The sequence below is a fragment of the Carlito syrichta genome, unplaced genomic scaffold, assembly GCF_000164805.1.
Source record: "Carlito syrichta isolate Samal-C Ts95f unplaced genomic scaffold, Tarsius_syrichta-2.0.1 Scaffold301609, whole genome shotgun sequence".
In the NCBI taxonomy this organism is placed as follows: Eukaryota; Metazoa; Chordata; class Mammalia; order Primates; family Tarsiidae; genus Carlito; species Carlito syrichta.
This window is the reverse complement of record NW_007245705.1, coordinates 188,956-216,665: the sequence shown is the minus strand read 5'-3', so window position 1 is coordinate 216,665 and position 27,710 is coordinate 188,956. Positions and strand designations below refer to the sequence as shown.

General features: G+C 41.6%; 1 protein-coding gene across 5 annotated transcripts in view; it reads right to left on the bottom strand.

Moving 5' to 3' along the window:
• The window catches only part of SCOC (short coiled-coil protein), a 154,608-nt gene that overhangs the window by 36,591 nt on the left and 90,307 nt on the right, over positions 1-27,710 (bottom strand). Inside the window, exons 1-2 of one of the 5 annotated variants that reach the window (XM_021710844.1) lie at positions 24,116-24,142; positions 23,872-23,959 (exon numbers count right to left, since the gene is read on the bottom strand). In XM_021710844.1, coding sequence (XP_021566519.1) covers positions 23,872-23,941 — 70 coding nt within the window. In that variant the 5' untranslated portion in view covers positions 23,942-23,959; positions 24,116-24,142. Of the gene's footprint in view, positions 1-23,871; positions 24,070-24,115; positions 24,143-27,710 lie in introns of those variants that run through there. The other 4 variants (XM_021710843.1, XM_021710842.1, XM_021710846.1 and 1 more) reach the window with 4 other exon arrangements.

Sequence of the window (27,710 nt, the reverse complement as noted above, 5' to 3'; positions counted from 1 at the left end):
ATATGGTTTACAGAGAGGAGAAAAGAGAAGAAAAGGAAGAGGAAAAGAAAAAAAAGGAACAAAACAGTAGGAATAGAATTAAGTCATTAAACTAACTGAACAAATCGAGCACACTCTGAGACTTTTCCTTTAAGTCCAATGTCTTTTCAGCTCTGATTTCTAGCTCTCTTTTCAAGCTGGTAAATTAGTTTGCAGTTAGGGTCAGTTCCCCCTGGCCTGCTGTGAAGGACAGTTCAGATCACCCTCAGTTCACCATTCAAATCTGGCCTGTGTCTGTTTTGCAAGCTTGTCTTTCTCGTTTTGGTGTTGTTACCTTGAATTGCCAGCAGGTAGTGCTATCTCAGCTGCTTGGCCCAGAGGGGGTGGAGCCGGACAGGAGTCCAGCAGAGGCCGGAGATGGGAGCCTACATCAGGGCTCACGGGAGGAGACCCACGGCTGGCAGGATGTCACGGTGGCAGCAAGAGGTGGCAGCAATCCCAGCAGATCTTATCTGCAGGGGCTTCAAGGACTGAAGCTGTGGATCGCCTCAGGCATGGGTGGCGCAATGCACTATGGCCATCACGGGAGGCCGCAGCGGCACGGCGGCTGCTGTCTGTGGCTGCAGTGGCTGTCCAGACTGCCGCAATGCCCCTGCAGTGGTGACGACCGAGCTCCATGTGAAGAGTAGGTCGCCAACATTGGGATCCAGAGCCCCCAGGGAGAGAGCCAGAGACCCTCTGTGTTCTCCTTTGCGGAGGGTCTCATAGGCCAGGCTACCCCGTCGCCATCTTGCCGGAAGTCTCGACAATCCAATTGTTAAAATGAGCTAAGAGTTTGAATAGATATTTTTCCAAAAAGATATAAAAATGACCTTGCTGAGCTAAAGTTGATCTAAGCATCCCAGTCTTTGACCAAACTTTTATTTTTCCATCTTCTCCAACCATAACTAATGCTGTTCCTTCATGATTCCATCTTCCTGCGAGTACTGCTCCACAGTGAGCTTCTACACATTTTTCCACTCTTCCTAAAATCAGATGAAATCTACCATCGGAACTTGTGAGGACAAAACTTTCTGCTTGAGTTTAGTTTGTTTCTTTATGCCTAAATTTCTTGGAAACCAGTGAAGATAAGGATATGCTTTGGTTCTTTTAAAAGAGATATCTTCAGTCTCATGTCTCCACTTCCAGCAAAAATTTGAAATGCCACTTGATTGTATAGACTCAGGTTCCAGGAAAGCGATGGCGATGGCTCTTCACAGTGCTGGCGGATCCGTTACCAAGAAGCCTCCCGACCTCCCCGTCACCATAGTGACTTATGTTTGCTCTTTAACCAGGAGACATTACCTCATCCCTTAAAATTGCTCTCTGCAGACACACCCAAGTAAAGGCTGAGCTAAAGCCTTGTAGTCTTGGAATACTAGCAAAGACATGCAGTGATACTCAGAGGCCATCGCAGTTTACCTGTCCCCAAAACCTCTAAATTGAATAATCCTTACCTCTGTGACAAATTCCTATTTTCTTGCTCCTTCCTTAAAGAGTATCTTAAGGGAAATACTTAATGCCTCAGAAAGTGTTGGGTTAAATACCTAAAGTTCAGCCTGGCTTGGGGGCTCAGCATGTAATCCCAGCACTTTGGAAGGCTGGGGTGAGTGGATTGCCTGAGTCTGTAGATTCCAGGCAAGCCTGGGCAACTTGGCAAGACCTCTTCTCTAAAATAAATCAAAAATTAGCTGGGAGTGGTAGTGTGCACCTGTAGTTCTGGCTACTTGGAAGGCTGAGGTGGAAGGATTGCCAGAGCCCAGTAGGTTGTTGCTGGGGTCGCCATGAGTGTGCCACTGCATTCTAGCCTGGGTGACAGAATGAGACTCCAACTCAAAAAAAACCCCTTTAAGTTCAAAAAGAAAGAGAACCACACACCAGCTAGAGATTGAAGAACCATCAGTGGAAGTCAATATCACATTTGTAATAATGTTTTAAAAATAAATCATGTGTCAATATTTGGTAGCTCTCTCCCTAAATTTTGTTTTCCACTATTTGACCCAACTCTGTAACAATCAGAAATAAGAACAAATCTGTCTGCAGTTTGTTTTAAAACAGTTAGTTAAATATAATGATTGCCAGGATAATAATGCTCATCACAGCAACACAGATCAAGTCTTCCTCCACCTGAAGCAGAGATCTGGCCAGGCTTCCCATGTCTTTCTCCAGTGAAGACAGAAAATCAGAGAAAATCTTACTTCTAAAGGAAACAGGGTTCTCCTGTGTTCTGCTCAGAATCAACCTGAGTGGTTGGCCTAACAGCTGATGACCACTAGTTTACATCAGTTCAAGTCCCTTCAGCCTGTGGAAGAAATAGCTCCTCAAGTTGTGGAAAGAGCTCAGAATTCCTTGCAACTCAACCCTGATGATGGAATTGTGAGTTCTGGAGTTTGTAGGTTTCCCTTTTGTACTACATGAAGGAAATGATAAGCAAATATCCTGTAACTTTCATTTTTGGGAGAAATTTGATGCAGCCTTCAGAGAGAGTCTGAGGATCATCCTTGTCAGTCACAGAAGTTTCTTCACAAGAGATCTCTATGCATATCTATGCTTCAGGGCATTGATTCACCCGCAAGATTGTTTCTTCCAGCAAATGAGTTTTATGTTAAAATAAATGCTTTTTTTTTTTTTTGAGACAGGATCTTACTCTGTTGCCCAGGCTGGAGTGCAGTAGCACAATCATGGCTCACAGCAGCCTCGACTTCCTGGGCAGAGGCAATCCTTCTGTCTCAGTCTCCTGAGTAGCTGGAACTACAGGTGTGTGCCACCATGCCTGGCTAATTTTTGTATAGATGAGGTCTTGCTATATCGCCCAATCTCATCTCAAACTCCTGGGCTCCAGCGATTCTCCCGCCCCAGACTCCCAAAGGGCTGGAATTACAGGTGTAAGCCACTGTGCCCACCCCACATTTTAACAGATTTCTTGTTCCTAACAAGTGCCATTGGCCACAACCAAATGCAGCATTTTAACATTTTCCCCATGAATCCAGCCCCATTGCCAAGCACAGAGCTTGAATGCATGCCCACAGATACTGGTTGAATGAATTAATGTTCATCTCCGGGTCCTTATCTGTATTCTTTAATTTGTAAAAAGCAGACATGCCTGTGCTGCATCCAAAGATGGCACTGGATTCCCACAGTACCTTTTCAGAGCTGATATTACTTCCTGTCTCCTTGTCGCTTATGACACCCCCAAAAAGAGGGCAGAAAAGCCTAACGAATTGTCCTTACTGTTCTGGCTCTTCGCACTTACAGAACATTAGGCACACGTGGAATATCACCTAGAGTGACAGCCGACATCACTTCATCATAACATATGTCTCTGACAACCGCTAGGAGGTATTCCTAGTCAACCGAAAGACACCACGAATGCCATTTAGGGGCCATAGGGAATTCATAGAGACAGGATCCTGTTTATTCTCTTGGAAATGGTGTCCTAGTGACCTCTAGTGGCAAAATGGGTTCAGAATAGCTTTTTAGTTCACAACAATTTTTATACTTGATAATTTGGTTTTGTCCTTCATTTAGTATCACTTTCTACTTGTAGAGTGATCCTAGTTATGCACCGTGATCTGTCCATGTTCCTGTCCAAATAGTATGATTTTGGCATTTCACAGAATTGTAGAACTGTTAAGCCGAACGTCCTCAAAGGGATTCATCAGTCTAATTTCCTACGTGGAAATGGGACCCAGAGGCATAAAGTCACTTTCCCGAAGCCTCACCACAGGGGTGGGACTGAAAACCCTCTGACTCTAGCACACCCCCTGCCGCGCAGCATGAACCTAAGTGCCTAGAGAATACCAGATCTTACTTGCAGTTCTCTGCCAAGGAAGAGTGTAGACATTATCCCATCTCTGTATCATGGTTGTATCTTGGGTGTGGGAGGAACCAGTAATCTGTCTCTTTAATTCACAAGTCTTCAGAGAGAGGAGAGAGAATGGAACCCAAGGGACTTCACAGTGTCTGTTTGGGCTTCCTGGGGTCCTGCACCTCGAGCCTGAGTCTGATGTCTCATACTGATGGGACTTTTGGGGGCTTTTGGGTGAGGGTACATGTTTTCTGCATTCGGAGGGATGTAAATTTGAAAGGATGTAATTAATCTATGGAGAGAGGACCAGCTGTGATGATTTACAAAATGGCCACCAATTCCTTGACACCTCATAGACATCCTCGCCTATGTTCCTTCCCTCTGAATCTGAACAGGCGTGGGACTGCTTCCACCCATAGGGTGGATGGAAGCGATGCTATGTGACTTCTTAAGGATCGATCATAAAAGGCCACACACCTTCCCTTGGTGGTCTTAGAACACTTGCTCTGGGGAAGTCTAACCACCAAGAAGAAATACAAGTTCCTCCAAACTGTTGTACGGAAGAGGCCACGTGTAGGTGCTTTAACTGAGAGCCCCAGCTCAGCTTGAAGACAATAGCCGGCTTGACAGAGGGCCGTGAGAGTGAGTCACCTTGGGAGTTCAGCCCATCAAACTCAGATGACTACAGTCATCACTGATGTCTGGCTGCACCTGCGGGAGAGCCCCCTCACCCACCCAAAGGGAGAATGTCTCAGCCAAGCCCTTTCTGAATTGCTGAGCCACAAACCAGTGAACAAAATAAGATGATTGTTGCTTTACAACTCTAAGTTGTGGGGTAAATTGTTATGTTACACAGCAATAATAATCAGGACCAAGAGTTTACTAAAGAAATTTCTCTCAATCTGTAAAAAATACCAAATACAAAATAAAGCACACACCTGAAATACTAGTGTAATCCCAGTTCATCTTCTATTCATAGGCAATTATCACAGCTTTAACACTTCAAAGAGCTCTTGGTTCAAATGAATAGATATTCCAGGTGATGGAAATATAGGTTCTTTTTCCTTCTTAAAATGAAGTAACCATTTTAAGAAGCCTGAGTAAATTTTATGCCCTTTTCCCAAGAGAATTTTCTGTTTAACAATCCGGACCTTTCTCAACTAGATTTTTTCCCCCAAATGACCCACAGAACACAGAAAAGGATTTGAGTAACCACTTTCTCAATTCTCCAAGGATGGCATATACGAAGGAGGACTCAAGAAAACCTGAAATTTATTTACAAAAAATTGTGTATTTATTTTTACGTGTTTAAACTTTAGTGATCTTCAAAGTACTCTCTATTTGATGCAATACACCTATCAAGACCATTTTTGAACTCATCAATTTTGATGCCTGTTAGTGTTTCTGCTGTTTTTTGTTTCACCTCTTCCATATCGCAAAATGTTTCCCTTTAAGGACTTTTTTTCAGTCACTCAGGGTGAGATCAGGGGAATTGGGAGGGTGGGACATGGGGGCATGCTGTTTTGGGGCAAAAATTGGACACTCAGTGCAGTGTGAACAAGTGTGCTCATAAATCACCCAACATGAAATGGGCAAATACGTTGAAAGAATCTCCAAAATAATTTCACTGAAGCAGCCTCTCACAACACTAGCTGGTACACGGGCGTCGATGGGTTCCTAAAACACCTAGGGGGGAAGCTTATATATAGTACAAGGAGCCTGTCCTCCAAAAAACAATTCCAGGATTTAATTTGGAGGGGGGTCCCACCTTGTAACTAGCACCTTTCTAGATGCTAGGAAAGAATTAATTCATTGTACACAATGGATGTCTTAAGAACATTCCTTTCCCTCTCAGAATCCAGGCTGAGGCACTGTAGGCTAACCCAGCCATGCTGTAGAGTTGTCAACTGGAAACTAAAGCATATGAGGGTGAAATAGCCTGTCCAGTGGTACCAGAGCTAACTGAGTCAGGATTCAATTCCAGGGACTTCAGCATTAGGGCTTGGAAACTTCATCATGACTCAGAGCTGCCTGAGGAAAAGGCACAGCCCATGAATGAATAATAAACTAGGGACTTGTTGGCCTTGGCAGCAATGTTTGTATGTGAACAGTTCATGGACTAAGCAGCCATGATTGTAACCATCCAGAAATGTAAATTATACACGCATAAACTCAGGCGCATCTGAGCCAAAGACTTATCCTTCCTTTCACTTAAAATATTAAAGCTAAAATGTTCCCAAAAATTATTCGACTCTGATTAGTGAGGTGTAGCTTTGTCTCCAAACCCTTGAGCTATCAGCACAATAGGGAGTATTCATCCATGGAGAGAGCAGAGGAGCAAAGAGTGCAAAGGTCAGGCTGAGATCCGGGACGAGAAGGAGGAAGACCAGAGGCAGGGAGACAGGACAGGGGGAAGAGAGGGTGGAAGGACAGGATGCAGCTTGGAAAGAAGACACGAGAACACAGAGAGAAAGCAATAGAGGGCAAAAGGCAGGACAGAGACGAAGGACAGTGTGAATGAAACGCTTGGAGGGCCCGAGGAAAAAGGAAGAAAAACAGAAAGCATGAGGTGTGAAAAACTGAAGGTGCCACTGTTCATCAACCTCTACCAGTATGATGAAATTAAGACCAACTTGATGAAGTTCTCTTCTTTCTCTCTCCCTTTCTCCCCCCCCCCCCCCACCTCCTCATCAGGTTCTCTCTCTGTCCCCCTGGCTGGAGTACAGTGTCATGGCTCACTGCAGCCTCCCAACTTCTGAATTCCGGTGATCCCTCCACCGCAGTCTCCCAAATAGTTGGAATTACAGGTGCACGCTGTCACACCCAACTAATTTTTTTTATTTTTTTGTGTGTGTATAGAGGAGGTTTCACGATGTTGTCCAGGCTGGTCTCGAACGCTTGAACTCAAGCAATCTTTTCTCCTCGGCCTCCCAACATGCTGGTATTACAGGTGTGAGTCACCATGCCCAGCCTATGAAGTGTTTTTCTTAAATGTAGGAGGAAGGATTAGGAAAAGTGATATTATGAAGTGACAAAGACACTCGGTTCTGTATCACCATTTTGTCAAAGTGGTGTATCTGAGTCCTCGGTTTGAGATCCATGTGAAAATATCAATGTTTGGTTTATAAACACCTTCTCTCCAGAGGAAAGTTAAGGTGGACAGCTCTGGGGAAGTCAGCCTCATGGCAATAGAAACACCTACTATCTGCACCCATTTCTGTCCAGTGACCAGTCACTATAGAAGGCACCAGGCTGCATCTCAAACCAGACACACTAAACTGACAACTTGAATCAAGCACGTGGTACACAGTGGGCTCCAAGTAAATAATTGCTACATGGATGCACGAATAAGGGAGTATTCAACTCTTCCTTGTGGTCACTCTTTCTTATCTCTATTGGAGGTAAATTTGGAGACTAACTTATAGGAAAAGAAGAAATCAAAGGAGTATAACTGAGAATTTGAATAATTCAAGGCAGTGGGAATAGAATCTAATTACACTGGATTAAAATACCATCTAGAAAAGATTTGATGATTCTATGCAACTCTTCCTCTTGCTCTGTGGCTATACCAAGGATTACAATCCACTCGATGCATTAGGAAACTATGGTTATGTTCTGAGATAAATACATAGTTTGATGCAAAATGGAATATTTATATAGTCTCAAAATATCTTCCTACAAAATACAAGGATTATCTTTCAGGGGGCAGGCTCCTTGTAGTGTAAGTTTTCCCCATTAGGTAAATGTTCTAGAACCCATTGTCATCAGTGTACCAGCTAGCATTGTTGTGAGAAGCTGCGTTTGGCTTCAGTGAATTTTTTTTGGAGTCTTTCAACACATTTGCCATTTCGGGATGGGTGATCTACTAGTGCACCCGCCCACACCTGTGCTGAGTGTTCAGCAATTCTTGACCCAAAACAGCATAACCCCCATGCCCCACCCTCCCTATTCACCCAATCTTCATCCAATCTTTCCCAAGAGCCTTTTTTGTTTGTTTGTTTCCCCGGATGAAAAAAGTTCTCAGAAGGAAACATTTTGCCAATGTGGAAAAGGTGAAACAAAACATGGCAGAAGCACTAAAAAGCATCGAAATTGACGAGCTCAAAAACTGTTTGGAGCAGTGGAAAAAAGCGTCTTAATTGGTATATGGCATCAAACGGCAATTAATTTGAAGGTGACTGAGGTTTAAACATGTAAGAATAAATACCCAATTTTTTAATTAAAAAATTCCATTTTGGGGGGAATCTCCCCCCCCTTAAACTTGCTAATTACCAAAGGAAAAATAACATACTCAAGGGATCAAGGTTAGCCTACCAGTTAAAGAGAAAACACCATCTGATAGAATGCAATGAGAACACAGTATCACTTCTCTGATACTCTTGCCAAACATTGATCATGAGGAAACATCAAACACACACAAATTGAGGAACATTTTATAAAGTATCTGCTATAATCTTTAAAAGTATCACAGTTATGAAAGCCAGTAAAGACTGAGACATTGTTCCAGACTGAGGGAAACTAAAGCAATAGCCAGTTACTTGCAATGTATGATTCTGAGCTGGATACTTTGACTGAAAAGGATATTTTCAAGACAGCTGGTGAAACTTCAGCAGATTTTGAAGATTAGATGAGAGTAATGTAGGAATGCTATTTTCCTGATTTTGTTGGTTGTATTGTGGTTATGAAGGAGAAAGCGTTTATAGAAAATACATAGTAAAGTATCCAGGGTATTGGGTTGGTAACTTACTCCCCAGCAATTCAGAAAAAAGCAGCATCCATCTTTTTTTAGGGTGCTTGCAAATTTTCTGTAGTTTGAGATTGTTTCAAATTGAGAAATAAAATTGGCCAGGATCAGTGGGTTTATGTCTGCAATCCCAGCACTTTGAGAGGCTAAGGTGGGAGGATTGCTTGAGCTCAGGAGTTCGAATCCAGCCTAGAAAACATAGCAAAACATAGTCTCTACAAATATATATATACACAAAAATTAGCCAGTTGTGGCTGCACGCGCCTGTAGTCCCAGCTATTTGGGAGGCTGAGGCAAAGAATTGCCTAATCCTAGGAAGTGAAGGCTGCCATGAGCCATGATCATGCCACCACACTCCAGCCTGGGAAACAGAGTGAGACCCTGACTCAAAAATAAAAATAATAATAATAAATATGAAATTAAAATGAAAGATATTTCTGTGCTGGAGGGTGGCATTTACAATTTGTATCCCATCCCTTCCACTCCCCGCCCTCTGTGACTTCATGTCCTAGAGCTAAGCTTGCCACTCTCTGCATTTTATTTTTCTAAGATAACTTTTTGCACACATCGCTACAAATGCAAAAAGCAGTAGTGATGTTGTGACAGATGACCCTAATCCAAGCACTGGCATTTTCACATCCTTCTCAAAATGTTAGGATTAACATCTCACTTCTATAAATTAGAAACGCTCTAGTATTCGTCTTATTTTAAGAAAAAAAGCTATTGCGTAATTAAAATATGAATATCTAATAACCTATCATCCCATCACACTAATAAACACATTTTTCCAAGTTCTCTTCCCATTCTAGTTCATATATATACATAAATCACTTCTACATGACTGTGATCACAGCATAGATACAATTTTATGTTCTGCCTTTCTTGTCTGAGCATATTCCAATATTATTAGGGAGACTCTGGGGCTCTTCTTGGCCTCTGAGTCTGTGATTACATTTTTGAAACACTGACCTTATTGCATAACTAGAGGACCATATTTCATTATTCAATACCTGCAACACAGGTTCCTTATTACTTCCACCGAGTCAGTATAATACAGTTATACTGTCTATCTAGTAATTCCTATTCAAATGTGTTGTCATTTGGTCAAGACTTTAAAGTCACTCAGACATGGGCTGGAATCCCAGCTCTGCATTGTACAAGTTACTAAGCCTTTCTGACCCTCAGTTTTCAATCTGAACAGCAGGAATATGGTATCTAAAGCATGGTATTTATGTGGATTAAATGAGAAGGTGCATGTGAAACTCTTAGGACAGGGCCTGGATGTAATACATTCCTAATAAATGTTTATTATCATTATTCACCTAAGAGAGGTATGACTAGCTGATATAATGTAGGCTTACTCGGAACATTTATTTTGTTGACTTTCTTATTTTATTCGGGATAAGTGATGGACTACATTTTAGATGGTAACAAGTATCCAAAGAGTTTACTAGGATTTCTTATGAAACTGACTGGATTTCTAACTGCCACCAGAAGTGAGAAGCCACAGGAGAATCGGAATGACATCTGATTAATCATCTTTCTCCAACTCCTGCTTCAGATCTCCTGCCTTCCTGGAAAAGGTTAAAAATAAAGCAACCTCTTAAAGTTAAAATCATTGGAACAGGGCAGAAATATGACATGTACAGTTTACTTTTTTAAAAATGGTCAGGTTGCTATAAATTTGCCTAATCTCTTTTGTAGTCAAATGGATGCACATTATGGGAAAAGGATACTGTCTCAGCTTACAAAATAAACAAATAAAGGACTTGCTGTTTGTACGACTTGGTTCATGCAAAAGTAATTTTGGTTTTTTCCACTGTTGATATTTGCTGTTTGATCATGAAATGCATTCTTATATAAACGTGGCCATTGTATTCATCATTTTAATGTACATTTCTTGCTTTATGTTTTTTGCTACTGACTTATTACTTGCTGTTTATTTTATAGTTACTTTAAACTGTGGAAATGATGTTAGACAAAAAGCAAATTTGAGCAATTGTCTCATTCGAGTTCAAAATGGGTTGTAAAGCAGTGGAGACAACTTACAAACATCAGCAACACATTTGGCCCAGGAACTACTAACGCACGTACAGTGCAGTAGTGGTTCAAGAAGTTTTGCAAAGGAGACAAGAGCCGTGAAGATGAGGAGCATAGTGGCCGGCCCTTGGAAGTTAACAACTGTCGACTGAGAGCAGTCATTGAAGATGACCCTCTTACAACTACATGAGAAGTTGGTGAAGAACTCAGTGTCAACCTTTCTATGGTCATTCAGCATTTGAAACAAACTGGAAAGGTGAAAGAGTTCGATAAGTGGGTGCCTTGTGAGCTGACTGAAAAGCAAAAAACTCGTCATTTCAAAGTGTCATCTTCTCTTATTCTACACAACAGCGAACCATTTCTCTATCAGACTGTGATGTGTGATGAAAAGTGGATTGTACGTGACCACTGGCAACAACCTGCTCAGGGGCTGGACCAAGAAGAAGTTCCAAAGCACTTCCCAAAGCCAAACTTGCACCAAAAAAAAAAAGCTCATGGTCACTGTTTGGTGGTCTGCTGCCAGTCTGATCCACTACAGCTTTCTGAATCTTGACAAATCCATGACATTTGAGAAGTATGCTCAGCACATCGTTGAGATGCACTGAAAACTGCAACACTTGCAGCCAACATTGGTCATCAGAAAGGGCCTAATTCTTCTCCACGACAAATCCCCACTGCACCATTGCACAACCAACGCCTCCAAAGTTGGGTGAATTGGGCTACGAAATCTTGCCTCATCCTCCATATTCACCTGACCTCTTGCCAACCGACTACCACTTCTTCAAGCATCTTGACAACTTTTTGCAGGGACAATGCTTCCACAATCAGCAGGATGCCGAAAATGCTTTGTAAGAGTTGATCAAATCCTGAAGCACAGATTTTTATGCTACAGGAATAAACAAACTTATTTCTCATTGGCAAAAATGTGTTGGTTGTAATGGTTCCTATTTTGATTAATAAAAATGTGTTTGAGCCTAGTTATAATGATTTAAAATTCATGGTCTGAAACCACAATTACTTTTGCACCAACTTAATTATATATATGTGTGTGTGTATTTATTCTGCAAAAAAGTGTTCTTTGAGAAATTCCTTGAAAAATAGGCTCTTCCAATGCAACTGTGTGTTTGATGAGCACTATCTATTTCACAGAGAGACATTGGCTAAGAAATTTAGTGTTTAGAGGTCAACAGTCGCTGCAGACCAAAAAGTCTCTCAGATTATATGTCAATAACATTTTATTACAAAAATTCCATTTTTACTGTATGTTAAAGAGCTCAAAGCAGAAGGGACAGAAATCCACTGTGTAAGATGAGAAACATTGTAACCCTACAAAGCTCAAGTCATTTAAAATTCCTAAATAAAGAAGAATGATAAGAAGCATTGTTTAAAAAAATCTTCTGAACATTTTTATAAATGAAGCTAACCTCGCATCCAAGAATGAGAATGAAAGCAAAATATTCATGTGCATGAACAAATAATAGTAGAGCCTTTTGTTTGCTGGGAAAAGGTAGCAAAGAGTCTCAGGAGGGAGAGAAAAGAAGAATGTGCTTTAAAATACAAGCTTTTCCAAGCAGCTCTGACTAACGTCACGCTACCCACAATGAGAACCACGCATGTGCACAGTCAAGTACTGTGAACCAAAGTCATTAAACTGACAATGAAGCCTGTGTGTGGAGAAACAGGAGAACAAAGGTGAAATGGAAGAAGAAGGTCAGGAAGGGCCGACGAGAGTCTACTGTTGACTGTGTGCAGCTCAGGAAGGCTGCTGGAGGGAAGACCAGGTCACCAACAGAAAGGCAGCAGGGGAGGTCAGTCTTCTTCCAGACTCTTTGCCACAGAATCTCTTAAGTTGCTAATGTTGAGGCTGGAAAATGAACACTAAAGTCTATCTAGGAAAGCAAAACACATCTTTCTAGATGTGCCTTTATAATAACCCTGGTTCTGTCATTGGTGGATGTATTGCTTCCAGTAGAGTCGCTTATAGCTTCTGGACCATTTACAGTGCTATTTCTAGGCTTGGAGAGCCCAACAGAAGCTGATTTGTCTAGTACGTCCTGTTCTTCCTTCTCTCTGTACCCCAGATTGTCTTTGAAGGCCAAGGGAGCCCTAAGGTTCTCTAAGGAAACCAGGCTCTGACCCTCACCCTCGAACAAGTCAAACAGGCAGGAAGCCTATGAGGGGGGTGTGTCCAAAGCTGATTCAGTCCAACTGGGGCCTTTGTGAAATGAAGTCCCCCTGTCAACCACCTCGCCCCTTCTAACAGGAAGTGGCCTGCGGAAGGTCAGCATATCTCATCACCTCATGAGCTCAAGTAAATCGAATTCACCCCAATTTTCAGGATCTCCTCTGGATTTTTCTCCAGGAAAAAAAAAACTCAGCACAATTACAAAAGATTGTAAAAATAATTAAAGTGAAAAAATTCTAACTCCCCCCCACACACACACCTTTTTTTTTAATTGGAGTCTCACTTTTCTGTCACCCAGGCTGGAGTGCAGTGGCACACTCATGGCCTCCGCAACCTCGACCTGCTGGGCTCCGGTGATCCTTCTGCCTCAGCATTCCAAGTAGCCGAAACAAAGGCGCATGCTACTACGCCCAGCTAACTTTTTATTTATTGCAGAGATGAGGTCTCACCCAGTTGCCCGGGCTGGTCCTTTTTTTAAAAAGTTAATATAATGAAGAAGAATAAAACATATAGGCAACTGATGGATGGCTTTTTCTTTTAAAGGAAGAGTCAAAATATGAATGTCTATCTTTTGATGAGAAAATTAGACTATACCCCAGATTACTGAAAACATCAGATACTAATCTAGCAAGTCATTACTTAAGCTTGTTTACTAAAACTAGTTTTTGCATTATGCTAGATCATTTATTTCAGTTAAGTGGATGTCTTCTGATTGAAGGTTTTTTTTGCAGAAAGAACACTGACAATTTCCAGCAATACAGTAGTGACCCTTGAGCCATACCACTCTCAGAAGCTGCTGAGAAGCAGAGTTAATCTCCTTTTTCTTATTGAATCTCTTATGCTAAGTCTCTAAGGCGTTTTGCTGGGCCAGGGGAGGTATTCCTAATGCCACTGTCCATATTATCTTTAGCTTACAGGAGCAGATATTCCACCCTGCCAATGTCATTATCCATACTTATGTGGATCCCAAATGCCAATTAAGATTTGTTGAAACCCTCTGCCATTGCCGGTGCAACGAATACACTTGTGTGATTTCACCAAAAAATAACATAGCCGACAGACTGGAGGTGGTCTTTTCTGACACCCGTAAGAATGTCTGAAAAATCTCTTACGTTAATATTTACAGCCAAGTGCATCAGCGGGTATAAACAGAGATGCCATGGGGTAGGGGTGGAGGACTCACTGGTCCCCACCGGCACATGCACAATGGGCACAACCACACCATTTTGTGCTTATTTAATGACACCTTGCTCTGAGGCTTTCAACTGCACACTCATCTCCCAAGATGTCCAGTGTCACCCGTAAAGCTATTAACAGCCACACAGCAGACACTTGGGAGCATGGTGCTGGCTGCAAACACGGGCTCCATTCACCATCAGAAAAGAAAGGCTTGCTCCTTTTCACCAACAACACTCCTGCCAGGGCCCCCAGTGTGCCGCTCAGCTGGGTAGCCCCAAGTCTATTTCCTTCTGTAGCCCTTAGGATAATGGAGGACAAGATGAAAAGGAATTCAGACCCTTGATACCTTTTCCTCCGAGTGCTAACGAATACAGGGCCGTGCGTCTGATCTGCTTGGCTGAGGGGACAGCAGATGGCCTTCAGAAAGCTTTTCAAGCCCAGGCTGCTTTCAGCAGGGCGTGAGGCGGTATTGTTCCACCTTCCGCACAGTGGTAAGAGGCAGCCCTTGAAGAAAGGCACACAACAATCGGGCCACTTCTCTGAGAAGCATATTACAGCCTCACAATGAAGGCTAACTGGCCGATGCCAAAAGCAGACGCAGACTGCAGCTTTGAATGCGAGTCAGGAGAGGTTTGAGAGAGCAGAGAGTCAGGAAGGAGGAGGCTGAGACTCAAAGCAGGGGTGCCACGGGAAGGACATTGACGGGGAGGTGGTGAGGGCCGGGATGAAGAGGGAGGAGGGTGGCTTCATTATGTTTATGAGAAGGGGATTGCGCCCTTGTGTGAAGGGTTTGCTCATCTCCACCCGCCCTTCCTGAACAGGAGGATGTCAACAGGCAGTCCCTGCTCACAGTGCGGTGTCCGCAGGACGCGACTGTCACCACAAGAGCCAACGTGGACAAACCTCAGAGCCTTTTAAGAAACTTTTGCACGCGCTCCTTGAAGTGGGCAGTCGAGAAGTGAAAATGTACTGAGTATGTACTCTGTGTCTGGCTCGTTCAAGAAGCTTCCTTTACTATTTCATTCAGTTTTCAAGATTTTCTGAGGCATCTTCATGGGATCATTTTGCCACGGAGGACATGAAGGCCCATAGAGAGTAAATAACTTGCTCAAACTCTAATAGATTCAAATCCAGACCTTTCTGACTCCAAACCTGAAGCCCTTCCTACTGCATTTCCCTGTGCTAATTCTCCAACTAACCAGGTCCTGTCTACCACCTGGGATCTGACAGCAGGTGTTCAGTAAATGCTTTCTGAAAACAGAACTAAGCTGACTGAGATGGGGAGATAGAAAATAAGCTGTAAAAAATGGAAACAATTTAGGCAAGCTGGCCCTCGGAGTCAGTTCTCAGCTAGAAGCTGGCCTGTCTAAACTGACCCTTACTCCAACACACACACAAATTCAACCAAAATTCGTTAAAGAAAATATGTTGAGCCATTTGAACCATGCTAGGAATGCAAATGTTTGAAAACCCAGAAGGGCGCAGTGGCTCACACCTGTAATCCCAGCACTTTGGGAGGCTGAGGAAGGAGGATTGCTTGAGCCCAAGAGTTCAAGACCAGCTTAAGCAGCATAGTGAGGCCTCATATCTATAAAAAATGAGCCTGGCATGGTAGTTCATGCCTGTAGTCCCAGCTACTCTGGAGGCTGAGGCAGGAGAACCCCTTGAGCACAGGAGGTTGAGGCTGTGGTGAGCCATGATCATGCCACTCCACTCCAACCTGGCTACTGAGTGAGACTCTGACTAAAAAAAAAAAAAAAAAAACGCAAAACAAAAATCCTCCAAACAACAACAAAAAATCTAGGCCATCTTTTAGAAGGTGGCAGTCTGTTGAATAAGATCTATCTGTCTATATATCTATATTTATATATCTACACAAGTACAATGTGCTGTGAAAAAAGTACAAATAGAGGTAACCTGGAGATTCTCAGGTCGGGGAAAGGAAATCAAACTTAGCCCAGAAAGATCGAGGAAGGCTTCCTGGAGGAGGTGAGTGAGTAGGGTGTTGAAAGATAAATAGGAATTCGCTAGGCAAAGAGAAATGTGTGTTATTCCAGACAGAAGGAGGAGCAATACAAAGAGGCATGAAACGGGCACTGTGGGCACTGTGTGGATGGAACATTGAGTGTCTCCCACAGAGCCCAAATTGTGTGGCAGGAAATGACACTGAAGAGATAGATAGAGCCAGGGAAAGGCAGGACCTTCAATGCCGTGCTAAGTGTCTTGGACCTCATCCAGCAGGGCTGTGAGGCATTGATTGTTCCTTGCAGAGATAGGTAGCGATATAGTCAATATGCAGGATGGATCTGAAGGGATAAAAACTGAAACAGGAAAGACCATTGGGAGACCGGAACTGTGACTTGTGTAGGAGATAATAAGGACCTGATCGGGGAAGTGGTGGGAGGGATGGAGAAAGCCAGATTTATTTGAAAAACATTTTTAAGGTCAACAAGAATCAGCACTCGATCAAATTGTGAGAGAAGAAATGGCATATGGATTTCTGGCTTAAGTGACTGGATGGATGGTGGGGTCATTCATTAAAATTATGAATACAGGAGAGGGGATAGACTGGGGGACAGGATAAGTTTATTTGACACCTGGGAGACATCTAGGCATCTAGCAAGCAATTGGATTATGAATCAGACTCTCAGAAGAGAGAAGAAGACAAGCAATACAGATTTGAGAACAGAAGTCTGAAGGTAGTTTCTTCTGCAGTCACACCTGTGCTGCAATGTGTTTTGTTTGGATCTCCATGCTGTTGCTTTTAAAATTAGGTTTAGTGGGGAAACGTGGAAAAATCAGGAAATTGTACCAAAAAATTAAAATATCCAGTGTCTCTTAAAATGTCCACTAATTTGTATTTCTGTCCCTCCACGGCAATAGAAAGCTAGAAGCAGAGGCTGATCTACCCTCAGGGCAGGCCACATGCTCTCAAGAGAACCTTGGCCCTCCTGGCTAGACACCTGGCCCAAGCCTCAAAAGAAGACATACAAATGGCCAACAGGTATATGAAAAATTGCTCACCCTCACTATCAGAGAAATGCAAATTAAAACCATAATAAGATACCATCACATACCTGTTGAATGGCTTTTCTCAAAAATATGAACAATAACAAGAGTTGGCCAGGATGTGGAGACAAGGGAACCCTAGCACACTGTTGGTAAGAATGTACATTAGTACAATCGCTATGGAAGACAGTGTGGAGCTTCCTCAAAAAATTAAAACTAGAACTACCATATGATCCAGCAATGCCACTACTGCATACATATGCAAAAGACTGGAAATCAGAATATCAAAGAGATATCTGTACACCCATTTTTATTGCAGTGTAAGTCACAATAGCTAAGATATGGAAACAAGCTAAATATCCGTTGACAGAAGAGTGAATAAAAAATGTGGGTATCTATACATAAATACACAGTGGAAGAAATTCGTTCTTAAAAAAGAAGGAAATCCTGTTATTTGCAACAAAAGGACGAACCTGGGATACATTATGTTAGTGAACTGCTATATGGAATCTAAAAAAGTTGAACTCACAGAAGCAGAGAGCAGAATAATGGTTACCAGCAGTTGGAGGGTGTGAAGATGGGGATACATTGGTCAAAGGACACAAAGTTTCAGTTAGACAGGAAACATAAACTCAAGAGATTCATTGTATATTAAAGTAACTATCATTAATAACAACATAGTATATACTTAGAATCGCTAAAAGAGTAGATTTTAAATATTCTCACCACAAACAAGTATGTGAAATAATGCATATGGTATTTAGCCTGATTTAGCTATTCTACAAGGTATATATATGATATACACCAAAAATATATACAATTTTTATTTGTCAATTTAATAAATAAATAAGAAAAAAGTAGAAGATGAAATCTAGCTCAAGAGTACTGCGTGTTTCAAGGAAAATGAAGAATAATCCCGTATATTTAACATGCAAACAAAGCATGTCCTCGAAAGGTCTAAACTTGAGATGCCCTTGTGAAGGAAACCATAGTAAGACCAAGGTCTGATATATTTAAAAGAGGCATGATGAAAAACCTGATAAACTGAAAAATGAATTGAAGTGTCAATGGTTTGTTTTGCAAATTGAATGAAACAAATGACAACATGCCATTGCCTCCTTTTCCCGTATACACGTCCTGGCCCTGGAGGTGAATTAAATTTGAAATTTTTGTTTTAGAGTCAATGGGATATACATGGACATATATGGAACCTGGAGTAGGTGGGACCATCCAGAGAGTGAATCTAGGGAGGGGAAAGTAGCCAAGGAAAGAATCTAGGGGGAGTGCAATGGAGGGAGTAAATTGCCAAAGGAGCCTGAGATGAAAGATGGAAAGGATTGAAGGAGGGTCTGAGACATGTGGTGGCATCAAAGCCAGAAGAGCAGAAACACATGAAGGAAGGAGGGACCAATCCTCTCGAATGTCTATTGTCCTGCAGTGTCTGGCCCCCACCTCTGGGTCCCAGACGTGAGACCAGCTCACTAGCTTAGACCAGAGAGTCCCAGACAATCTTGGTTTATGTTGCCCTTAGTGCCTCAGGAATTTTTTCATAGTGCTCCAAGGCCAAGAGAAACACCCAACATTTCCAAGTATTAAGTATTTTAGACCCAAATATCTTAATGACATCTTTATGTCTTAAAAACTTTGTAGCCATTAGGAAAAAAATACTACACCTAAATGGAAAGAAGACATTTTAATTTCATTATTAAAGAAACACCACGACTGACTTAGGCATAATTTCTCCATCCTTCCTAAACTGCCACCTTCGTTATCTGTTCTATGATTGACTTTCATACAGAGTTGGCTTTTTATCACAGCAACCACAGAAAAACCAGCGTCAAAAAAGATGAAGCCATTGAAAGAAATGTAGCTCCATGTAGTGGGGAACAATGAATGAACACCGGCCAGTGGTTCTCTCAGTGTCTGGTAGAAATCGAAATGCCCATGGAGGCCCTGGGACACCTTGGCGCATGCTTTGGGAATCGCAGAGTTAGACAATATGTGTTGGTCTGGAATCTTATCATGTGTAAGCTTGTTTCTGTGAGGATACTTGTTCTGAAACCCACACAACTAACCTACAGATGAGTTTATGGAACGCGACTGGTTCGTGATTTGAGTAACTGCTGACACTGCCAATTCTCACTGCTCCATGCTAACAGGAAGTAGGCGTACTTACATAAATGAAATCCAGAGTAAACCAAAGCGTAATGCCTTCGGTCCTCTCCCCAAACAAACCTCTTCTAGAGTTAGCAAAAACTTCCTTTCCTTTCTCTTGCCATCCTCTGAATAGGAACAGAAACGGCTAATGGGGAAGAAGGAAGAAGGAGAGGGGAGGAAATGAGGGGTGTACAGGAGGCAGTGATACATCTGAAGCAGCCACACCAGGAATCAGCGCTGGGGACTTGAGGCCTGACTGTCCTTGCATGATGGCCTCCATACGCAGCAGCTTCACATCCCGTCATCACTAACATCCAGCAGTGATGTCTTTCTGGAGAATCACCAGTGGAGACCCGTTAGGGCCTATAATCCTTGTTTAGTGTTTTAAATTGTTCTTATGCACCAACAACACACAAGCCAAGAACCAAATCAGGAGCTCAATCCCATTCACACTAGACACACACACACACACACACACACACACACACACACACACACACACACAAACTAGTAATACACCTAACTAAGGAAGCAAAAGATCTCTACAAGGAGAATGACAAAACACTGTTGAAATAAATTGTAGATGACACAAGCAAATGAGAAAACATCCCACGTTCATGGATTGAAAGAATCAATATTGCTAAAATGACCATACTGCCCCAAACAATCTACAGAGTCAATGCAATCCTGATCAAAATATCAACCTCATTCTTCACAGAACTAGAAAAAAAAAAATCTTAAAGTTTATATGGAATCAAAAAAGAGCCCAAATAACCAAAGCAATTCAAAGCAAAAAAGAACAATTGCAGAGGCATCATCACACTCCCTGACTTCAAATTATACTATAAGCTATAGTAACTAAAGCAGTATGGTACAGATACAAGAATAGACAGATTGATCAATGGAACAGAATAGTGAATGCATAAATAAAGCCACCTTCTACAACCAGTTGATCTTTGACAAAGTTGACAAAAATAAACAATGGGGAAAGGGCACCCTATTCAATAAATGGTGCTGGGAAAATTGGCCAGTCATATGCAGAAGAATGAAACTGGACCCCCCTCTCTCATCATATACAAAAATTAACTCAAGATAGATTAAAGACAAATGTAAGACTGGAAACTACACAAATTCTAGAGGAAAGCCTAGGAAACACTCTCCTGGACATTGACCTAAGCAAAGAATTTGTGACAAAGACCACAAAAGCAATTGCAATGAAAACTAAAATAGACAACTGAGACTTAATTAAATTAAAAACCTTCTGTACAGCAAAAGAAATAATCAGCAGAATGAAAAGAAAATCTGCTGAATGGGAGAAAATATCCAAAAATTTCTTCTCAGACAAAGGACTAATATTCAGAACCTACAAAGAACTCAAATAACTCAACATGAATAAAACAAAAACTCCATCAAAAAGTGGTCAAAGGACATGAGTAGTCACATCTCAAAAGAAGACACACAAGCTGCCAACAAACATAGGAAAAAATGCTCCAATCACTAATCATCCAAGAAATGTAAATTAAAACCACAATGAGATATAATCTCACACCAGTCAGACTGACTGCTATTAGAAAGTCAAAGACCAACAGACGTTGGCACTATTACAGAGAAAAGAAAATGCTATCCTCTACTGGTGGGATTGTAAACTAGTTCAACTTCTGTGAAAAAGAGTTTGGAGATTTCTCAAAGAACTAAAAATTACCATTTGACCCAGTAATCCTACCACTAGGGTTATACCCAAAGGAAAATAAATTATTTTATTAAAAAGATACCTGCACTTGTATGTTCATTGCTTCACTATTCACAATGGCAAAGTCATGAAACCAACCTAACTGCCCACCAACAAATGACTGGATCAAGAAAATGTGGCATATATACACGATGGAATACTATGAAGCCATAAAAAAGAATGAAATCATATCCTTTGTAGCAACATGAATGGAGCTGGGGATCGCCATCCTAAATAAACCGACTCAGAAACAGAAAATTAAATGCCGCGTGTTCTCATTCATATGTGGAGGCTAAATGGTCACAAAGATGAAAATAATAGACACTGGAAACACCAAAATGTGGGGAGGTGGGAAGAGGTGTTAGGGTTCAGAAACTACCTATGGGATACAATATTCCCTGTCTGGGGAATGGGCCATCTGAGATCCAGTCCCCACCTCTACACAATATGTCCACATGTATACCCCCTGAAAAATAAAAAGGAGAGGGCAAGGCTTCTTCTGGTACCCAGCTCCAAAAAACTACCCAAGAGCCAAGCATGAACAAACACAGCCATCATTACTCAATAGTAATATGGAGATAGTCAGATGAGATGGGTGATCAGCTAACATCTACAATCGTGGAAGACTCAGGTTTGAATTTTCGCTCTTACCACTTCCTGGGGCTTGACCTTGAGCAGGTTACTAAAAAATTTGAGCCTCAGTTTTATCATCTGTAAAATAGGACAATAGTATCACAATGACATTGTAAAGATTAAATAAGATATAAAAAGGACCTAGCACTGTACCTGGAATCCAATACATGTATTGAACCTATTGCATTTAATATTAAACCTATTGTAAGTTCAATATTAAACCTAATGTATTCAGTGTAGGAGTTCAATAAATGCTTCCTTTCTGTCTTGTCTGGCTTGACCTCTAATTGACTCTGTGATCTTGGGCACTTAAGCTCTCTGGTACGTGGGTCTGGTACATAGGTGTGCATGTTTGTATGTCACAAAAATAAAGTAAGAATTTGTACTATACTTTCTTATCATAATATAAGCAATACCTTTGTAATGCTTTACTCTTGTGTGCACCCCACAGTTTGAATGAATGATGTCCACTACACAAGCTGAAATACCATGTATTTCATGATAATTTACTTTCTTCCCTATTGTTAGTTATCAAAGCCCAAGACCCCTCTTATTAACAAGAACCAACCAGTGCTACACATCAAGTGGATAAGACAGTCTCCAAAAGCCAAAGAAACGTCGTGTTAACTGGTATATTTGGGTCACAAGTCTAGGAACAAGTTCAATTTATCATTTTGAAATATGGAAACAGCACAAGTTAGTTCCAGTTCCTGAGTCTGCTCCTAGGTCTCATGCTGGACTGTCCCTGAAAGCCCTCTTGCACTAAGGTTGTGTGTCTCCATCTAGCTGAGGAGAAGGAGTATGTGATTGGGAGACTGGAGACGCTGGACCTGTCACTTGGCTGCCATCACCAGGGAGGACTGCTCACCTTCTGCAGTGTGTTCAGCGTTTACACCGGCCTGCTCACACTCGGTTAGCAAGCAAGCCCTATGGAGCCTGTCTCAAAGCCATGGCCCACAGTGGACTGGACACCTGAATGTCAATTCCCTGCCTTCCTGCTTTTCTTCCCCCAGTGGAAATGTGAGGGTGTGGCAGAAAATGGGACACAGGAGGTGGGTTGAGAGGGTGCGACGGGGTAGGCGAAAGAGTTCTTGAGCAGGTTGGGCACTGCCAAAGACCCCCACTTTGGGGCTCATCCCATATTATAATGCAGAAAAAATCCTAGGCTGAGTCACACTCCAAGCAAGCAAGCCCTCCGTAAGAGCTGCAGCCGCCCACAGCATCGAGGGCTCCCACGCACATGCTCATCGCCCACCTGCCTTCTAGAAGCTAAGAAACTTGTGTTTCCCTCTGTCTTTGTTTCCTCCACTGCCTTCTGCAGCCCTGTCATTTTCTAAAACACCCTGGTGGGAGCATGTTAAGGACAGCGGTATCCCATTTCTTCAACAGCCCAGTACCTTGTACCTTTCCTCCCCCTTCTAGAGGTTGAAAATACTCCGCTTTGATTTCCAGAGACCCCAGCATGTTTGTGCACTGCCAGGAGGGAAGCTTAGCTCTGGCTGGCGGTTTGTGTTAATTGTCTGGCTGCACTTTAGAAAAGACGCTTTCTGAATCTAGGCATTTAGGGAGAAAGTAGAGAAGCGTGGCTTTATTAAAGAGCAATGGATGTTAAATATTCATGTTCTTGCTCTCTGCTCATCAAAATCAGTAACCCCCATGGCTTAGCTGCAGTCTTGCTGGCTTCTTAGTAGGATTGAGTTAAAGAAACTTGGATAGAAAGCAACTAAAATACACACACACACACACACACACAAATACCCCAGACTTCAGTGCTTATAGGTCTGAAGTGTTTCCTGCTAACATTGTGCAATTCAGCACTGTCTATTTATTCCAAGATGTTGAATGAGCCATAGACCTCCCTCCTGTCAGCATTTTAGAACAATCTCCTCCTTTTTTCCTTCTCTCATGTTGAATTCAACAAACTTTGCCCTTAACAACCAGACATTTTCTGAAGAAACCCTTAAAGCTAATTGTAGCATATTTTAGCTCACTTATCAGAAATGATAAACTTATTCTACAAACAGGGAAGTAATAGACTATAAGTGAAATATGGTGGTAATATCATAGGTTGTTTTAGCAATAACTTTGAGGTCCTGTTTCCTGAACTTTTAGGAAATAAGCATTTTATATTCTTTATTTGTTGATTTATTTTAAAAAGCACATGTCAAATAACCGCAGGAACTTTTAAAAGTATCACTAAGTTTGAAAGGAAAAAGAAAAACAGCTCTTAATTCAAAACTGTTTTTGGAGCTACATTTTTGCAAATTATCTACAGTGAGCATGTTTATGATAAAATAATAAAAACCTTTTTTTAAAAAAAGCAGCGATTGCTGGATTGCGTGCTTGAGAATTCATCTGTTCCTCCTTACCTATGTCATCTGCGAGAGAAATGTTGGTGAAGGTGCTCTCCTCCTCATCCTCTTTGCTGGACCCGTCCATCTCATTCAATTTTCAGAGCTGTTAGTGAGAAAAATAAGGGCAGAGAGGAGCGGCAGTTGTTCCGTGTGACTGCCCTTGTTTAATCATTAATCGGTGAGCGTCCAAGCAGGTGCTATCTGATCCTTGCATGAGCTTTCTCTTCCTGCTTTCCCTTCAAGTCCCCTCAGAGTTTACCTGAGTGTTGCATTCTTAATCGGAAGTGGTCAGAGACCCAAGGTAAAGAGTTACAACCCTTGTCCTGAGACTGTCGTGTTGGCATTGCTCCTGTACCTTGGCCAGATGCCCAGCCTTGCCTTCCACCAGTCAGATGACAATTTTCTTGGGCTAACCGGCCAAGGAAATTGCCCAAAAAGCATTAGGATGTGGTTGAGGGGAAGAAATTGATTTTATATATTAACAGATCTTTTGGATACCTATGATAAACTTCTCAAGGATTTATCAATGACCCAGCATGACCTCAGGGCAAGTCACAGAGTCTCAGAGTCTCAATTTCCTGTCTGTGATATGAGGATAAGACTGTTACAAGGATGAAATGTCACGTGCCTTGTGCATAATGTGAACTTGGTAAATGTCAACCACAATAGCGGTAGTTGGGCATATATGAAAAAATAAGATTCTCTATACATTGAGCTCATCAATACCCTTCCATATTACTGGAGACACACTTCACTCTTGAAAGTTCATTAAAATGTAAGGGTCTCCCTTCTCTATTTCTGGACTTGAGCCCAAGGATAAGGATTTTAGCCTTACCAGCCTTTAGGCCAGGGGGCCTTTGTTGAAGAAGGAAGTATTCTTTTCCTGTTTCCCTAGTTCACATTCATATACTGAGACAAACCAAAATTACTATTTTAGAATTTTAAATCATCATTCCTTTGGGAAAAAGAACAGTCAAATTTGATGAAGCATTTTAAGCAGATATTAAGTTACTACATACTATATTCTACACCAAGCACTTTGATACAAAGGATTTTTTTTAATTCACAGGAGTTCATTGTTACTATATCAAGCAGAATGAACAAGAGCTGTTGGAAATTCTGAATGCTAAAAATTAAATTCACTAAAATAGAATTCTCCCTAATTTTTCAATTACATTCTACAAATATTGAGTGTCTAGTCTATACAAGATGGGCACTTTGGAGGTTCAAAGTAAGAGACTTGCTTATTGCTATTAGTAAAGCTTACAGAAAGAGTTTTAAAAAATAAAAAAGAGTCCTGGAGGTTTAGAAAAGAAAAAGTGTATATCCATCTGCCAGGACTTTGAGAGGCTTAGAGAAGGTGACATTTGAGATGCATGATCAATGACAAGTGGAATTCAGTAAGCAAAAGTGGCCAGGTAGTAAGTGCTTTCTCAGAGTAGGGGCACGGGCAAAAGCTCAGAGATAGGAAGGCGATCGGTATATTTGGGAACTGTGAGAGGAAGATATAGCTAGGTAAGAGGTGGGAGATAAGATGGAAAATAGAATGTCATCTCTAAGAGAGGTTTGAATGCCAGACTGTACTAGTTCAAGTCCCCTAAGAATCAGACACTAAGATGGGATTAAAAGGACAAGAGAAAATAACAGGGAGGCGGGAAAGGTTGGGGAGCCATCAGACCGGGATGCAATTCTGACCTGGAGTGAAGACCAAGTCTAGCTTGTCCTTCAGAAAAGGAAGCTTTGACAAGGCAGTTGAAGAGTCGTTGAGTCAAAGTTGACCATAAGAGGAATCCCATGTCTCCCAGGAATGGCTTCCCTTACTATTCATGCAACTCTTAGTTACTGGTGGGGAGCAGCTGTTGGGAAATGAAGCCTCTGTGCAAATGTAGTTGTGAATTTCTGGACCCAGCAGCTGGGGCCCCTGGTCAATTACACTCCCTGTAGTTGTAGATCTGGGCACAGGCTCTTGGCTACCACGTGAGCTGTTTTTTCTAGCAACTCTCTGTAAAATCATGGACTAGTACTTTAGGAAGCAGAAAAATACCTCTCTTGGCTGATCCATTGTCTGTCAGTCCTAGAAATAATAGCACACACTTTTAAAATGCCTACAATGACTGGGAGTGGTGGCTCAGCCTGTAATCCCAGCACTTTGGGAGGTTGAGGTGAGAGGATTTCTTGAGCCGGAGGGTTTGAGATCAGCCTTGGGCAACTTGATGAGACCTCTCTTTACCATAAATCATGAAAAAAACTAGCCAGGTGTGGTGGCATGCGCCTGTAGTTCCAGTTACTTGGAAGGCTGAGGCAGAAAGATCGCCTGAGTCCAGCAAGTCAAGGCTGTGGTGGCTGTGAGCAGCATGCCACTGCACTCCAACCTGGGTGACAAAGAGTGAGACTCCAACTCAAAAAAAAAATGCCTACAATGTGCTAGGCAACCATCCTATGGGTAGACACCAATGCTATTCCTATTTAAAGATGAAGGAGCATGGAGACAGTTTAAGTAGATGACAAAATGTCATGCAGCGAAGTGGTGAAGCTGAGAGGTTAGACTTCATGCCCCTTGGCTCTAGGGTCTGTGCTCTTAACCATTACATTATCTGCTTTTAATGAAATTGTTGAGTGAGGGAGGGGATGCGAGAGCAAGCGTTAACTGATCTAATACAAGAATGTATAAAGCTAGAGGGTGCATTTGGTTTATATGGTGGATTTGGGTTCTATTTCTCTTGCTCATGGCCAATTGTTCTTTTATTAGAATTAGCCTAGGCACTTGACTCTTTGTCTTCTTTCCAGTAGTCATTTCTCATGAAGTGAATGTCCTAATGGACAGGCAATGAAAAGAGAAGAAACTCAAGACAGTCAGCAATGCTACCATCTCCATGTTCATTAAGAAAAACCTGTGATGGAGAAGAGGTCACTTTCAACTGTGACAGAGAATTATCTGTGGATTTAAATTATCCATGGTAAGTATTTTCCCTTATGTTTTCTTCTAGTTGTTTTACAGTTTTAGCTCTTATACTTAGGTCATTGATCCATTTTGAGTTAATTTTTATCAATGGAATGAGAGGTAAGGGTGTTGCTTCATTCTTTCACATTTTGGGTATCCAACTGTCCCAAAACCAATTACTGAAGAGAATATTTGTCACCTCATAGAATGGTGTTAGTATCCTTGTTGGAAATCAATTGGCTATAGACGTTCAAGAAATCTCAGTTCCATTCCATTGGTCTATGTTACTATCTTCATGCCAGTGCCATGTTGTTTTCATTACCGCAGGTTTGTGGTGAATTTTGAATTTGGGGAAGTGTGAGTACTCCAGCTTTGTTTTTCTTTGAAATATCATTTTGAGTATTTGGAATCTCTTGCCAATGGATTCTTAGATTGACATTAAAAACACAAGCAACAAAATAAAAAATAGATAAATTGAACTTCATAAAAACTAAAAAATTTTGTGCATCAATGGACAGTGTCAAGAATGTTAAAAAGAAATCTACAGAATGGGAAAAAATAATTGCAAATGACATTTCTAATAGGGTTTAATATCCAACGTATATATGTAAAGGACTCTCACAACTCAGCAACAAAAAGACAAACAACTCATTGTTTTAAAACAACAAGGAATTTAATAGACATTTCTCCATAGAAGATATATAAATGTTCAATAAGTACATGAAAAGATGTTCAATATAACAGATCCTGGAGAAAATGAATCAAAATAACAATGAGCTGTGACTTCACACACACTAGGATGGCTTTAATTTAAAACAAAAACACAGCAAAACAAATCCAAATGGAAAATATGGTCGGGCTCGGTGGCTCAACCTGTAATCCCAGCACTTTGGGAGGCCGAGGTGAGTGGATT